Raw genomic sequence first — 17,964 nt, forward strand, 5'->3', positions numbered from 1 at the left:
GAGGTATGACGTCCCTCAGCGAGCACACTATCTGGGACCTGAATGTTAGGTATCATCCTGGCATTTCCTGTTGTGAATGAGGAAAGCCCAGAAAGCTCTCACTCAGGATGGTTGACCTAAGAGAGCTGTTACACCTTTTCGACCGAATGTCCCCACCGGGAATCAAGCCCAGGATCTTCGCGTTAGTGACTACGCTACATGGAACCACATCTAGCGTAGAAGAGATCCAGTAGTTGTGTAATTAAATTAGTTTATGACACATTAATTGAGAAAGTTTGTATTCGAATAATTAAACTGTCTAAAATTGTCCTTCAGAATAGATAAGAAAGTTTCGAAGAAGTTGAGGAAAATAGAATTTGACAAGCGAAATTCACTCTTTCCTTTTATATTGCTGTTCCCTTTCTCTATAATTCTACAGAGATTTATTTTTATTTTACTTCGCCGCTGCGTAACAGGTAAGCAATAGAACGTGATGACAAAAACGACTCATACTAAGGAATTCTGATTCGGAAATCGAAAATGAATTACTCCCCAGATAATAGTGAAAACAGCCACATCACTGAAAAAGTATACTAGGAACATACTTGCTAAAACGCTTCATGCGATAAGGAGGAAATTAAGCTGATTGTATGGTTGAAGAAGCACTTGTTAAATTTGACGAAACATTTGCTGTTTATGGACTTTATTAATTGTTTCTGTTCTGGTTTGTTGTAAGTCTATATTGAATTAAAGCCAGAGTAAAGGCTGAAGTAGTGATAAACATAGTATTGTTTCAAACGTCCGAGAAGTAGGTCAGTATGTAAGAATCGTAACTGTATCTATTGTAGGCCTTTTGATGTAAAAGTCTCTGTCGTGGTTATGTGGTTAGCGTATGCGTCTTTGGCGCAGGAGATGCACGTTCGATTCCTGACGGGAGCTCGTGATTCATATTTCACGTTAACTATAAATCCACTTCTCATATAGTGTCGCTGCTGAAAGGGACGCAAAATTAATTCATCTATCCATCCTGATGTTAAAATGATGATTATTTCAAGAATTCCGAGAGGTTATGAAGTACCGAATAGAGCATCTTAGGTTGACGTGGCCATATGGGGACGAGTGCTGTGGTGCTGGAAGGTAGTATCGAGCAAAGTGTGCAGAAGTATAGACGCATGCTGGATTTTGGATGTGTGAGGGCATATAGTCATTCTGTTCTTAGTTCTGTTGCTGGCCGCAGGCAATTAATGCACACGAAATGTTAAAATAAGTAGTCCAGTGTTAGTGGCTTTTAAAATATGATCGTAAAACTGAGAACATGTGTGAGGTGCAAAGACGATGGAGGACAATTTGATAGTAATGGATGATGTACTGAAAGCTGTACTGAAAGAATACCATATTGTGCAGCAGGAAGATACTGGCATATGGAGACTTCTCAAGATTCCCGAAATCCGTACAACGAACTTCGCGAGACTGCGTACTGAACTAACGAACATGCCCCGTATTGTACAATGATAAATTCCGTGGCGGAAACTTGAAATATTTTATGTAACCTATGATGGTAATAAATTATAAAACCATAACATGAAGTTACAATAAACTTTTTCTCAACTGTCTCGATAATTCCTACAGGAATTTAGATTAGACTTTTTCTGATTTTTCTCTTGACAATCTCATATAAATTTCCAATGCAGACCCAACCACTATAACCGAATAAACTATCTATTATAATTTGTGGCGTATGATTCTTCAGAACAGAAGACAATGTAAAGAAACAAATGTAAGAATGAGCAGTTAATTTTCGTGAGTTTACGGTATGATACATATGTCTATCAGAGAACTTGTAAAACCATTTTTTGAAGGAAGAGCAGTAGGTGAAAAGCACATCACCATATTGCAAGAAAGGATTGTATCTACTACTTACTATCTCTACCCAGAGGAAGATAATTTTCTACAAGATGGTGCACCACAAAATTACCATCGAAAGTGCAACATCCCTGGATTAAATATTTTGTAGGTGGGTAGGTCACGAAGAATATCCACACAGATCTTAATTTACCACTGTTAGATTTATCCCGTGAGTAGTCAAGGAATTCTAGAATAGTATGTAATGCTACAATGCCATGACACTACGTGACATGAGATGTGATTGAAACTACCTGTTCTTCCTATCCTAGAGCTCCTTCATAGTTAAGTGGTTAGCGTACTCGCCTTCGGCGTGAGAGACCCGGGTTTGATTCCCGGCGGGAGCTCATATGGTTCTTATTCCATGTTAATAAGCAGGTCCCGTCCCATACAGCCTCGCTGCTGAAAGGGACGTTAAACTGAAAATAAAGCAAATCTTCCCATCCTGTTGAGACCATATTTGGTATTTGTCAATCTTTCTGACAGTGTTGCACTCGATATATTGCTGCCAGTGATAGTCATTTTCAACAACTTCGAAGTATTTGATACGAATAAACATCATACTAATGTTCCTGTTACTAGCGTTCAGGGAGTATATATATATAGGGTGTCGGGGCAGTACTTTGAGAAATGGTAGTATGGATGATTGTAAGCAAAAAAGTTCATATGAACATGGGTCCTAATCTTAACGGTTTGAGATCTACAGGTTGTGAACCATTTTTACTTTATGTTGCTTATTGCGTACCCTGTATTTATTCTACAGAGGTATGACATAGCGGATTTGAAAGGTGATGGAATGGCCTTTCCAACGGTATGCAATATGTGGCAGTGTTGTCTTTAGAAGATAAGTTACTCAGGGATATTTGAGAATCAGTGTTGCCATCCAATTTCTTTAATTCTTAACTTTCCCAAATTCCCCTCAATAACTTCCCTTCCAAAGATAACACTGCTACATGTTGCATACCTTTGGAAAAACCATTCCATTACCTTTCAAATTCGCTATGTCATACCTCTGTAGAATAAATACAGGGTAAGCAGTAAGCAACATGAATTAAAAATGGTTCACAACCTGTAACTCTCAAACCGTTGAGAGTAGGACCCATGTCCATATCAACTTTTTGTTTATAATCACCCATACTACCATTTCCTAAAGTATTGCCTGTCCCTCCTGGGGCCCTATATATATATAATATATATAGGTGATGTAACATGAATCTGCCCCTTAATAAGAATAACTCCACTGTTACCGGTCAGGAATGCATAACATTCTCCACATTTAAATTCAGTTAATTGAAATGCGGATAGTTGAACCCACCTAATAATAATGGTAATTTATTAAATACACAAAAGTTTAGCAACAAAATAAAGGCAATCTGGGATAAAGGAAAATCTGACTTCCAAAAATATCCTTTATAAAAATATCCAAACTTGATAATAACAATTTAACAATAATTGAATTGACTGAAATCAATCTGTAAACAAAATTGAATACATATATTTATATTAGCCCTATAAATGGCTCAACAATGATACAATACATTCAATCCTATAAGCATTTGACCGAAAATTTAAGCTCGTCTTATATTTCAATTTTCATATATAATAAACATTAATCTCTACGATATAATAAATATAGTAATTCTTAACTCACCAGATATTTTACAATAATTTCGACTAGAACCTGTAGGCATCCAATAATTATATAACAATTATAGGAACTTTAGAATGTTTTTCTTGATCGATTGTATACTAGTTAGCAACTGACGCCTATAATGGAACTTCAAAATCACGATCGCAATAATTTCCAAACTCGCCACCATTGGCGCTACACGCTTTACCAACTCTAGCGGCTAAGATTTATACTAATACAAGATCACTCATCATCATCATAGGTATTCTGCCCTTACTGGCAGGTCACTTGCAGCAGGAGAGAAGCTTCCATGCTCCACGGTCCTCCGCTAACCTCTTCGTCTTCACGTATGATCTTTCTGTTTTTATATCATCCATTAATTGTAGTCTCCTTCGCTCTCTCCCTCTCTTTCCCGCCAGCATACCCTCTATGACGTCCCTCATGATACAATCTCTTCGTAGGCAATGTCCCAACCAGTTTCTCTTCCTCTTAACAATATTTAAAAGTGTTCTTTTCTCCCCTTAATGATCACTAATGAAAACATTAGTCCGTGTTCAACTCTGAGCGACCAAAGTGATGATCACGTTTATTTGGGATATTACTACTTGCTTTCCAGGCAAAGGGTACCACAATTACCAGGATATAATATGCCACACTGCTGCGTGCGTTGCGGGATTCTGTGAAACCCCAGAGTGTGGCATGCAGACAAAATGTGTCCGCCACTTGGAAAACAACACACCCGTTGAATGTTCGAATGTGGGCCAGACAGATGCATGATCCTGGGTATGAAATCCGTCATAGTTCGCGTTTTCTCTTGACCGCACACCATCTTCATTCCACCTCTTCCAAACTTGCAGTCATTCTTAGGGCAAGTAATTCTGTGATGATGCTTTTTTGAGGTGCAGTAATGGATTTTGGACCGCACCGTACTTCACGTTCGGACCTATAACACAGCAATGGCGTAGAGTTACGAGCTGTACATTACCAAATGATTTATATAGGCATGAAGGATTACACATGCAAAATTTCAGCGCTCTACAGTATGTAGAAGTGAGTCAGGGTAAAACTTTCTTACGCACCTCTCAAATATCAAAGAAACCACACATGTGCAAATTACTCAGAAACTATTAATTTGCGTCCCCCGGTTCATATAGGTGAAAATGTTGTAAAGTACTTGCAAGGAATGCATCGAATTACAAGTCACCCTGTATATATATGTATGTATATAGAAAGAGAGACATTAGGGAAAGCAACATAGTAAATTATATTAGCTTGCACTGTTTTATAGATAGTTCCACTTTCGTCTTACGCCTTTGATGAAAGAGATTAAATAAGAAGAATATCTGGTTGTAAGACTTTCTAGCTTTTCCTGTGTTTTGAGTATGAACTAATTTGCTTTGTTCGCATTCTTTTAGTGTTGTCATTTCATTACCCTACGTAAATGTTATTCCTAATCCTTGAGCGTTATTCCGTTTTTTTTTTCCTCTTTCTTTCTTTCTTCGGTGAGGATACGTGTCTCACATAGAAACCCAACTAAGTTTCGGATCCTAATTTAAACTGTGTCGCGTCTCATATAGTCTCAGTTTAGAAAAGGAACATTAAACTCAAATCAATCCAATTCTCTCATAGGCAAAGTATCTTGTCACTTATTAAGACAATGCTGTATAGTGTTAAATGTTCCATCGTAAGTTTTGACTTATCTATTAAAACTTGCATGAAAAGGCTACAATATATGTTGATTTATTTTACTTTATTTTAATACAGAATAATTCTTGAAAAAATGTTTTGATATACAATTAGCTAATGTATGAATTTAATGTGTTCATATACTAGTGTACTACTTATTTTTATCTTACATGTATTATAACCGTGTGAGAAATATCGTTAGTTTCAATTTTGTTAATAAGATATTAAAAAAAAAAAAAAAAAAAAAAATCAGACAGCTAGTTCATACAGTTTCTTCAGTTCCTACAAATAGCCAATCTATATTCTTGTTACACATCTCGTTTCACCTTGGTTTCGCCTCACGTTGAAGACACTTACGAGAGCACTCCTCGAACACCCAACAAATCGTGCAGTTTCCGAAATGCGCGTGCCGGGCTTCCGGGCTATTACAATCTACTCTCGGTCTAACCCAGATAGATCGCGCGCCTTCCCCATTCTACACATGGCCAGCACGCTCACTGATACTACATGCACCTTACGTGTGTCAGGCATTTCACGTCAGGTGCCGCTGCTATCATCTGGATGGGTTTATATCGATAGTGGGTAGATGGTCATAATGTTCTGGCTGATCTCTGTGTAATTAGCTAATGTATCAATTAAGTCTAAAACATAGGAGAAAAGTTAACAGCTAAGAATAATTCAATTTTACAAGCTAACTATGATAATGATGCCAATATGTTTCGTCGTAAAATTATGATTTGTTTTGTTCTCAAAACTATTGTCTATACGAGTTATAATGTCACTAATAACTCTGTAAATAAACAGTAAATGTACTCACTTTGCTTTTTATTCTGTTAACGTATTCGTTCGATTTTTTTTTTTTTTTTTTAAACTCCTGTCAGCATTGTCAGGACAGATAAGAAAAAGGGACTGTTCGGTAATTGACTACTCTCGTAATAATTATTTACTAACGTATTATTGCTTGTAAACAGCATCTGAGATTTCCATACGGGTTTTCCACTCCATCGTCAGGTCTTTCAAAACACCTAAAATATACAAAATACAACATTGATACAGTGGAAGTCACCAGAAAATCATTATTTATTGAAAGACAAAGATCTCGTGTGATACAAAATCTTTAACATTTGAATAAAAGAATCAGAATTAAATTTCAACATCCACTTGAAATAAAAGTTTGAATATTATTATTGACACCTTTAATGTCATTATCAATTAGAAAAGAAGCAGCACAATGGTATAAGGTGAACAAAAAAAAAAAAAAGTTCTTCCTGCTTTGGACGTCCCATTAATCATGGCGGTCACAGAAAGGAAATGAGTTGCACGTGCCTACCAAGCGATCGGGAGCTAGGCTGATCATCGACCTTCAGTAATGCAGACAGCAGTCAGAACTCCTCCGGTATCAAAGAAAAGTGAAAGTATCAAAGAAGCTTGTTGGTGTATGTTACTTGTATGACTTTAAAATCGGCCTGTCAGCTACCGCATCAATTGGCCGTATTTGCCAAGCATTTGGAGAGAATGCCATAAACGAACGTACCGCCAGACATTGGTTCCAGAAATTCCGTTCGGGAGATGTGAGCTTTTCGCATGAACCTTGCAGTGAGCGAGACATGTGTTGCATGACGAGACCCTGAAAGCAGCCATCAAGGAGAACAGTGGTTTAACGTGTAATGAACTTGCAGAAAGATTCCATGTTTCCGCTTAAACAGTCAAAGACTGCACCTGCATGGGATAGGGAATCACACAAGCAAGTGGGTACCCCACAAATTGTCGGCAGCCAACAAGGAACAACGAGTGACAACCTGTTTGTCCTTGCTCACTCAGCACCTGAACATACCCATCTTTGATCGCTTATCCACGAAGGGTGTGTCCTCTATGACACCCCAAAGCGTATTAGACATTGGTTATCGTCATGTGATTGTTTCTCACATCTCAAGACCACCTCTGCACGCACGAAAGATTATGTTCTCTCTATGGTGGAATTGTCAGCATGGTGCAGTACGAGCTCCTTCCACCTGATTAGATCATTACTGCTGACCTCTACTCTCAGCAGTTGCGTAGAGTACACCGTGCATTGCGGTAAAACTAGCCGGCATTGGCGAATTGCAAGGGTGTACTGTTCCTGCACGACAGTACCAAGCCACAGGACCCGGAAGACCCTTCAGCAACTTGATTGGGAGACATTGTATTTTTTTTAAAAAAAAATCCAATCCACCTGGGCCCATATGAGTTTTTTCGGGTTTTATTGGGTTTTTTCGAAATATTTCAATGTCTGGGGTATAAGTGTTAAAATGTGGTTTATATTTCAAGATTGTCATTGTCGCAACTTGCAACAATTTTCTGTTCACTACTGTTCTGAAAAAAATGAGCGCCATTTTAAAATTTTATATTGAATCGCCGAGAAAATCTGTACAGCAAATTTAGAATGTCTCTTGCTTCTACCCTCAAAATTCCAACTTAAAAGTCCGAAAATTGACATGCTAATTGAAAAATGGCCACCATTTTGAAATTTTACGTTGGATCGCCGCCAAAATACATATACAGCTAATTTAGAGTATCTCGTGCTTTACTCTGAATTTTTTTTTAAAAAAAGGCCGAAAATTGCTCTTTATAGCGTGGATACTTGCTATTAAAAAAAAAAAAACCGCCATTTTGAAATTTTACGTTGGTATGTCGCTAAAATCTATGCAGGAAATTTAGTGTGTCTCGTGCTTGTATCCTAAAAATTTAAACTTAAAAGACCGAAAGTTGTACCCTGTAATATGTGTGTGGTACAGGCAGACAAACGAACAAAATGTAGATCGAATCGTTCCAGGAGCCTCAGTAACATTCGCCAAATACAGTATAAATACCAAATATATTAATTTAAAACAAAGATATAATTCATGAATTATAAAATAAATGTTTCAAAATATCTTATATGGCAAATATTTTCCAGTGTGTTGAAGTTAACTTTCGATACTTTGCGGGTTCAATTACGGGAATTTTCCTAGCACTAGGAAGACGGCTCTTTCCCGAAAATGAATTTAAAACAATTAACAGAGATAATTCCTATTTTATAAGGTAAATGTCTCAAATGAAATTAAATATCTTCTAGCTTAAAATAAATCGTTTTATTGTTGAAGTATTTACTTCCATTGCTTTGTGCGTTCAATTGCGGTAATTTCCCGAGCACTATTTTCATGACGGGGTTTTCCAGAAAATGCAACTTTCTTTACTGTACATCGACACTTCCACTAGTACGGAGGTTTAAATTCAGCACCTGAAATAGTAGGGTTACATAGTCTTCGGAACTCCGAGTATTAAGCTTCTTAAATGTGACAAGAATTTTTACGCTAATGCTGATGTTGATTCTCCAGAATGCTTATTTGAAGAGTAGCAACTAATGACTGAACTAAACTGATGTTGGAAAACCAAATTTTACTGAAGAATACTTGTGTTACCATTTAATGTGTGAAATAATACTATTAGTATTTACTAATGTATTTACATATTTACTGGTAGTACAGGCACCTATGGCCTTAAACTCGTCAGATGTACGAGGGATGACGTCCCATGGCGTCGCGAAGCACACTGTTCACTTAAAGTGTTTTCTAAAATATAAAATTGCATATTTTACGTCAAATAGGCTATAAACACAATCCATACATTAATTTGTTCTATAATTATCTCAAACTAAGGTAAGCTTTTTTATTCATTCAGTGCATTCAGAACTTTATATAGGTCTAACATTGAATGTTGTTGTATACTCTAACATGAAAGCATCAAATACGCCCAAGGGAAGTCCAAAATCTGATAAAAGTCACTTTCAATGTGATCACCTTAGTTGTACCGATAATATACTAACAAAGAGCTCAAAAACCCAGGTGGGTGTTAAAGTTTTATTTTTTAGGTGGGTCCAACCCGAAAAAACCCGGTGGGTTTTTTCGGGCTGCGCCCACTTGGGAAAACTCTGTCGACCGCTGAGTTTTATTGTTGGTTGCTGATGGAGATTACTTCGAAACCTAAAGGTAGTATTGTCCACTGTATTGCACTTTGTTTATCACTGCTCTACAATGGCAAGAACTTCTTTGGTTGTTTTGTAAGAGTATATCCTTAATAGATCGTATTCAATATCTTCGTAAACTGATGTATATTGTGCAAGAAAAACTGCTTGTTCAGTTGAGTAAGTGATAAAGAATTATTGTATAACAATCATATTTAGCATGTTAGTGGAACATAACTTATGTAAATAATCAGGAACTATTTTCAAAACATACTTATTTTTTCAGGTGCGTTGAGGTTTATGAGGAAAATTATTGCCTTGAAAGATGAATTTTATAATAGGTACATCATTAAGGGTAATCTCTTTGCACCAGTGATAGATGCATTTGTCAGAAATAATGGAAGATATAATCTTCTAGATTCGGCTATTTTAGAGATGTTCGAGTTCATAAAATTGGTAAGTAATGCCTTTACTCTCTCTCTCTCTCTCTCTGTCTAAGAAGAAAATATCTTTATTATGTCCTTTATAGAATCTGCTTTAAAGAAGATACATGATAAGGGAAAATTCCCAAAGAACATACATGATAAGGGAAAATTCCTTTAGTTGTATATATATCGTGAGAAAAGTTCGTGAGAAAATTCAGTACATGCAACTACGGAAGCGTATAGGATTTATGTATAATACCCTTGAGGAACACCATACTCGTCTTTTGTGTACATAGTCCCGATAATGATTTCATAATTAAAGCCAGGAAATGCATAATTCTCTCCGCAACTACGTGATGAGTTTGTGTTATTTATAGGTAGTGTAGTTTCTAATTTATCACCTTGAAATTGCTAGTTTAAAGACAATGGTCAGTTTAATTAAGTAAGGAAATGACAGTAAATTCAAAACTGTCAATAAGCGTTATCTCTCGTAAGGAATTGACACTTTCATTGCTTCCCGAATAAAGATCTGGCCGGAAATATAATGATTTCAAAGATTATCTGTACCGATTCTTTATTCTTAGCAGTACCTCAGTATGATGGTTATGAAGTTCTAATACTCCTAGACTCCATACAGATGGGACGAATATTAGACTGGAAACATTCTGTAGCAACATAATTGATTCAGACCTAGTGCCGTAAGATTTGTTTCAGCGACGATGAATAGAACAAAACAACTTTTCAACAAGTGTTCTTTCATATAAATGAATCACATACATAAATCAATTTTTTACGGTGTGAATCCTACAGTGACTATGAAATAACTTTCAGGGAAATTCTATCATATATACTGAAGTGTTCGAATTAATTGGGACAAATAAATTAAAAAAAAATATATATATATTTTCTCTACAACCTTAGCTTTTAATCATTACATACCTTAAGTACACAGATAAATCTCTATATTAATACTAAGTATGTCCTCCTTTAGCAGAAATGACCTCCTCAACCCGTCTTGGCATTGACTCCACTATGTAGCGCACATGTTCTTGACTTCATCATCGTGGAACCACACTTGTATAACATTGTTTATCATGCATTCTGTTGTTGTGCAATTCATCTTAGCTAAACGATTCTTGATAATATGGCATAGTTCTCAATGGGATTTAGGTCTGGTGAATTACGAGGCCAATCAAGCACTTTTATTTTATTTTCCCGCATAAAAGTCTGGACCAATTTAGAGTTGTGACAAGGGACCAAGTCATGTTGAAATGTTTCCATGAATGGAACAATCCTACTCCGTAATATTTCTATGTATTTGACAGAATTCATCATGCCTTTAAGAGGAACTAAGCTTCCAGTGCCGTTTGTTGCGAAAAAATCCCAAAACATCCGTTTAGAAGGGTGTTTTACAGTCTGTTAGATATGATCTGGTCGCAGAGATTCACCACCACTTCGTCTAACTACACTTGATTTGTATTCCTGTACAAGTAAATGTGTTTCAACACTGCCAGTCGTTAACAGTCTTCATGATCTGTATTTTTTGGCCCATGCTAAACGTTTTTCATCATTGTCTAAGTTAGAATTTTTTTTTTCCCTCGGTTTTGTTGCCTTACGGCCAACTTCCAGAAGCCTTTTCCGTACAGTTGAGGTACTCACTTCAATACAATAATCCAATAAATCCCTTCGAAGGTCTGTGCTTGTCCTTCTTGGATTTATTTTGCTATTTCTTGTTAGAATTTTATCAGTTCTTGGTGGAGTTTTCCGTTTTTTGCGCCCACATTTTCTTTTTCTTTTTGGGGACGATGATCCAGAATCTTGAAACGTTCTTAAAATTCTTGAAACACTTGATTTGCCCACACCAACTGCCGTGATTCTCTCTCTCACATTCATAGAAATGTGTTTATTAAGAGCGTTTATTTTCGAACGCTTCCTCGGAATAATATCTATCTTTGAACAAGCAAAACTAACACGTGTTACACGGAACGCAACATTATGACCACCAGCTACCACACTGAAAGGCTCACAACTAAACTACCACTATACTAAAACAGGTCAAAACGAGTAAATTATAGTCACGGTCGATCAGTCACACTACCTCTAAGAAGATGTAACCGGTTTGAGACGGTTCGGGACATCACTGGTAATCACATACCAACTCATTGTCCCAATTAATTTGAAAAGTAAAGTATGTATTACATGGTGGAAAATAACTTGTCTAAAATCACACTACACGACTCTCATTTATACTTTATATTGACAACCCCCTGGTCACCTACAAGTAACACCATTTTACCGGTCTACAGGTAACTCGTTGTGTGTATAATACTTGACTAGGTGACGTGGAAACTTTTTCTGTGTAATGATAAAACCTACATAGGTTAGTACTCGGTGCTACTGTATTGAACTAGAACCCTCAGGTAGTGTCGGTGAAGTATAGTTTCCGCCTATATTGCATTATCAGGATGTCTATCGGTCACGAAAGTCACGAATGTCACGAAAAAAGTCACAAAATCAGAAAACCGTCATGAAAGTCAAGAAATTTAGTGTTTTTTTTTTTCCTGTACAAATATAAGCAAATATAAGTACAGACTGGAAAATTTTGTTCTATAAAACATCAAAATTCACCACCAAAAATGTCTGTGGTCGGCTTTAGACGCTACCAAATCGCTAGCAAAGTACGCTTCTATCACATGCATTAAAACTCGGCCTAATTCGCACCCAAATTTCCTTTTGAGAATGTTACGAAATTTTATGGTTTGGTAAATAAAAGATCACGAAATTTCATTTTGGAAGTTTAGTAGACGCCGGGAATTTTAGTCTGCACCCCCCTTCACCTGATTATGATGCAGAAGTTTGCACTTACGTGCACGTAAGAGGCTAGAATGGTGTGTGAAAACTATGTACATACCCTTTATTTTGTATATATAATATAGAAACACAATGAATTACAATCCAATTTTTGTTCATTAGTTACAATATTGGATTCAAAAACTACAGGGTGAGCACAGAAACAGTCCCAGGTTCCAAATTAGTGTAAATTTAATATGCGAAGGAATATTTTGCTAAAATTTTGAACAGTGATACATAAACTCAAAAAGTTTTTGTAGCAATAATTGAAATCACAAACACTCGATGTGCGCGCCACCTGTAACGCGGGAAATATCGAGGCGGTAATCTAGCTCGAACCACACGTTGTGAAGCATATCCGGTGTGATGGAGTTGACAGCATCACTGATGCGTTCTTGGAGATCGTTCAGAGTTCCGGGTAGTGGAGGTGCATACACTTTGTCCTTCACAAATCCCCACAGAAAGAAGTCACAAACAGTGGGGTCAGGGGATCTTGGAGGCCACTTGCAAAGAACTTGATCATTGACTCCAGAGCGCCCTATCCATCGGTTTGGGAGGTTCTCGTTTAGAAACCTGCGTACAGCACGATGCCAGTGTGGCGGCGCTCCATCTTGTAGAACGGAGTCGTCTATCTCTGCATTACTAAGTTGCGGAATCAACCAGTTACATAGCAATGCTAAGTAACTTTCACCTGTAATTGTTTGTTCCTGAAATAAGAACGGACCATGCACCCGACGCTCTGATACTGCACAAAAAACATTGATTTTCGGTGAGTCACGTTCCACATTTACAGTTGCATGAGGATTCTGGGTTCCCCATATCCTTACATTGTGTCTATTCACCTTTCCACTTAAGTGAAATGTTGCCTCATCGCTGAAAATGATCTTCGTCAGAAAGTTTTCGTCGTCCTCCATGAAATTTTGCATAGTCTCACAGAACTCACTGCGCTTTACCTTGTCTTGTGGGTATAACTTCTGAACCAACTGCAGTCGGTACGGGTAACACCGCAAACGCTTGCGTATCTTGCTTACTGTTGTTTGTGACATCTGCAACTCTCTGCTAGCTTTACATGTAAACTTCTGCGGACTGTGTACGAAGGCTGCTCGTACGCGCTCCACAGTTTCCTCGGAGACTGGACGTCGCCCTGAATGTCCTTTTCTTTGATCACAAATGCACCCCGTCTCAATAAACGTTCTATACCACTTCACAATGGATTTGTGTGTTGGTGGATCAGCATTAAATTGTTGTTTGAAATCACGCTGCACTCTCACAAAACTGCTTGTTTTTGCAAATCGTAAAACGCACCAGCTTCGTTGCTGTGGGGTGAACGCCATTTTCGATGTTACTGCCCTCTAGCTGCCCTGGTCAGAACTAGAAAGATAGATGGGAAAATACTTTGAGTTTACTGAGCTCTACAAAATTTCATGTAAATATTCAATTAAATGTTAATTATATGGCACTTTAAAATCAGGTACTGTTTCTGTGCTCACGCTGTATTTCTAATTTGAATGTCACGTACAAGTGACCCTGGGCATTGTACGATTATAAATTCATAGGTTTTTAGTTGTGCCTTATTATGGACATCACGGAGCATATCCGTGGAAAACAGTTGCGATTCTATTATAAGACGTGGTTAATGGCTATTTATTTTGGTCATTTGATTTCTTTCGAACCATACCAAGGTATTAAATATTCACAACTGTCTCAGTACAGTGAAATCGAGATAGCTCTATCTGTAATTTTGAAAAGGGCAAACTGTTTACCAGAATCACTTGCGTCATACAGTCACTACTTGGTGAGAAAACATTGGAGATACAGGAACAATAAAAGAAAATAGTTCGTAGAAATATCCTTAAGAAAACTGAAAATTTCTGAAAAGAGATTGGCACTATCAGTGGAAAGAAAAGAAAGAAAAAAAAAAAAAAGAGTGGACTGTCCTCCATTGTACTGAAGTATAACTCATTTGTACTAGATGTCAACCGGTTCGACAAAAATGTTGCTTCATTGGGAATATCAGTTCGCTTAAGAAATGCTGGTACCCACTTCTTGCATTCGAGATTGATGCCACATGTCAAAATACATGGCTGCTTATGAAGGAAACTGAGGGAGAAAATGTATTTATACCTACTGTGAATTTCGAAGATGCGTGGTTCAAACATATTGTAACATGTACCCACAACCTTCAGTACGTGAAGTGCGTGTGGAAGTCCAATGGAAGTACGCGTTTTCCAGGAACTTAAGACTAACTTGGACAGAAATAAATATAAACGGAAGAGCTCTGAGCATCGACGATACGGTAATTGTCATAAACGTACAAGATAAATGTGCAAGTAATGCACTGGTTTGTGTATCATGTATAAAAACTAGGAGCGCCTGTGTAAGCACTAATGAGATTTGATTTTCTAATGTGTACATAAAATACTATGAACTTACACATTGGTGTATTGCAAATAAGAAATGTCCATTGCTACAGTGTACCAAATACAAAATATATATCTTTCGAAATGTATATCGTTCGAAATTGTTTTTACAATGCCCAGTGTCGTCTACAGGTGACACTCCTATCTTACTATTATTATAATATTTTTTCAAAATAAATACCCAGTGTCACATATAGGTAACACCCTTTATTACTGTTATTATTATATTTTGTAACTTAATTGAAAGATACAGTGCAATAAGTAGGTCCAGAGCACTAAAGTATGTAATACAAGAAAAAATTACTTCCAATAACTAATGCTCGTTGATGTATTAAGAATATTTAATGATTCACAGAACTTTACAAAAGGGAGGATAAAGTTTGTGTATGTGTGAATTTATTAACCTCGTGTAAGCACTGTTTCACTTGCCAATCCTTAGGCGTATATTAACAAATTTCATGTAACGAATTACTCGTTTACTGCTGGAATTTTATCAGAGTTGATGGTCATTTGCTGTGCTGTTCTCAGTTATATACGTATATATATAAATAAAATCAAGGGATGTAAACGGTATGATATTAAGTAGTTATCCGAACGGATGAACCACTCGACCCGGGCGAGGGGTTATTTTCATCCCTATCGTAATCACTGCCCAAGAGTTGTGTGCTTAATGTAGCCAAGTCACACCGACTACATATTCTACTTGTGTATATATAGTGTGACGATACCAGACTCAGTATATTATAGAAAAATTAGTATATTGTGAAAACCAAACGTGCACTTCGAAAATGTTGAACATATACATCTTAACCTCAGTAGTAACGAAAAATCCTTATGATCGTAATTTTGATTCAATTTTTTAGAATGGTGGATGATAGAAAAGTAGCATATTTCCTTATCTTTCAGATGACTTGGGTTTACGTCTAAACGAATGCAATTCAAAATGTTAGAACAATAAAGACAAATTTTAATATGATTTATCAGTATTTAAATAGGGATTACAGTGTTTTCTAGCATAACTGTAGAAAGCAATTCATTTGCTAAACCAGTTAACTCACCCGAGTTTTATTGCTGTACGAGTGAATGACATTCGTAAACAAAAAATAAAATAGAAAATGTCATACGCACCGCAAAAATCTCAAAAATCAAGTATTACTCGCGAAGAAACGGCCCTCATCATCTGCTTACTTATGTCTGAAAATGGATATAGAGGTAAAAGCATGTGGGAAGGTGAAAAGGATAAAGAAAGAAGAAGAAAAAAAAATGATTCGAAGTAGATATACACTTCACGTCAAAAACTGAACTAGATAGTTTAGTTCTAAAGTGAAGTGTATTTACTACGAAACATTTTTTTTATCTTCCTCATTTTCCCACTTTTTTTAAAAAATATTTTTTTCAGACCCACTACTTCACCCAGTCCATTTCTTAAACAACTGTTGCTCAGGAAGTGGACTTAGGAAGCGTACTGACTAGCGCATCGCCAGGTTAAACTGGAGAACTAGATTCGATTTCAGTCCAGTCGTGCATATTTTAACTCTTGGTATATCATTAAGCGTACTGACTAGCGCATCGTCAGGTTAAACTGGAGACCTAGATTCGATTTTAGTCCAGTCGTGCATATTTTAACACTTGGTATATCATTAAGCGTACTGACTAGCGCATCGTCAGGTTAAACTGGAGACCTAGATTCGATTTCAGTCCAGTCGTGCATATTTTAACACTTGGTATATCATTAAGCGTACTGACTAGCGCATCGTCAGGTTAAACTGGAGACCTAGATTCGATTTCAGTCCAGTCGTGCATATTTTAACTCTTGGTATATCATTAAATTCAGGAAGAATGTGTTCGCACTTTGTGGAGATCGTATAGAGTCTATTGTATTGTTTTGCACAAAGTGAAAGTGGTAATAAGAGAGCAAAAATTCGGTTTCAACATAACACCAATATTCTCCGACCATTAGTTGAATTTTATGGGGCAGGGAGTCTAAGTAAATAAAACCTAAATTCCACAAGAAAATAGTGTGTGGTTATTAATCCAAAAGTTACTTTTAAGTTTCAGAAAACTCAGAGTTATTTATTTTGAAAATGTCCTTTTCCCTTCATCACTTTCATCCAGCGATTTTTTTTTTTTTTTTTCATGGAAACTTAGAAGCATTATAGTACATGTAAGCCAATGCACTTTCGTGAATCTTATATATCATCACAAGCCAGTTGTGTGCTATCATTCTTACTTTGTTAGGAAATTTATTATACAGGGTGGCCCAAAAGTAGGTATATACCCCTGCATTGATCTAGTATAACATTCTAGTTTATGGGTTTATTTGCTTCGACTCTTTCGAGCTTAAGATATAAGTAAAAACACATTAAGGATAAATGATAATGAAATTAAATCTACCTGATGGATAACAATAAGAAATGGTATAAAATGTAATGAGCTGATCAGTACGGTACTGACACCTACTTTTGGGCCACCCTGTATAATGCATCGTTATTCTAGAATAGGTTTGGTCCTAAAATAATGTAGTATCATTATTTTATACTGATACTGATAATAACACGTATCATTAGTGTTATAATAGATATAAATGTAGATATAAAATGTGTTCAAATATGTCTTAAATAAAAGTACTATTATGCTATCTTGACATTGCGAGTGCGTACATTCATCTCAAACCTCTGAAGTCTGACTAAAGCAGGGTTCCTACTGGTTAGGGAAGTCAGGGAGGTCAGGGAAAACGGTGCAGGTCAGGGAAACTCAGGGGAAAAGACTGGAAATCAGGGAAATTTTATAAAATATATTTTTTCTAACATTAATTGTATACCAATTTCAGCTTAGCCAACCATTAATGATCACAGTATGAAACGTTGCTCAGATTTTTATGGGTGTTAAGTGGAATGTACGTATGAGCAATTCATTATTATTTGTCTCTATAGAATAAATGTTCTCACATAAATATTCGCCGTTATTTATTTCTTATTTATATCTCAGCGTCACCCGACACCTGTCTTGAAAGTCAGGAAATTTCCTACCAAAGGTCAGGGAAATACATTTCTCCAGATCAGTAGGAATCCTGTAAATCCAATGGCGTGC

General features: G+C 36.7%; 1 protein-coding gene across 4 annotated transcripts in view; it reads left to right on the forward strand.

Moving 5' to 3' along the window:
- Positions 1 to 17,964, forward strand: part of flfl (serine/threonine-protein phosphatase 4 regulatory subunit 3 flfl) — a 106,520-nt gene that overhangs the window by 53,597 nt on the left and 34,959 nt on the right. For all 4 annotated transcript variants that reach the window (XM_081731072.1, XM_081731073.1, XM_081731074.1 and 1 more), the window contains exon 13: positions 9,466 to 9,635. In XM_081731072.1, the coding sequence (XP_081587198.1) occupies positions 9,466 to 9,635 (170 nt within the window). The remainder of the gene's footprint in view (positions 1 to 9,465; positions 9,636 to 17,964) is intronic.

The sequence above is a fragment of the Thermobia domestica genome, chromosome 11, assembly GCF_964235325.1.
Source record: "Thermobia domestica chromosome 11, izTheDome1.hap1.1, whole genome shotgun sequence".
In the NCBI taxonomy this organism is placed as follows: domain Eukaryota; kingdom Metazoa; phylum Arthropoda; class Insecta; order Zygentoma; family Lepismatidae; genus Thermobia; species Thermobia domestica.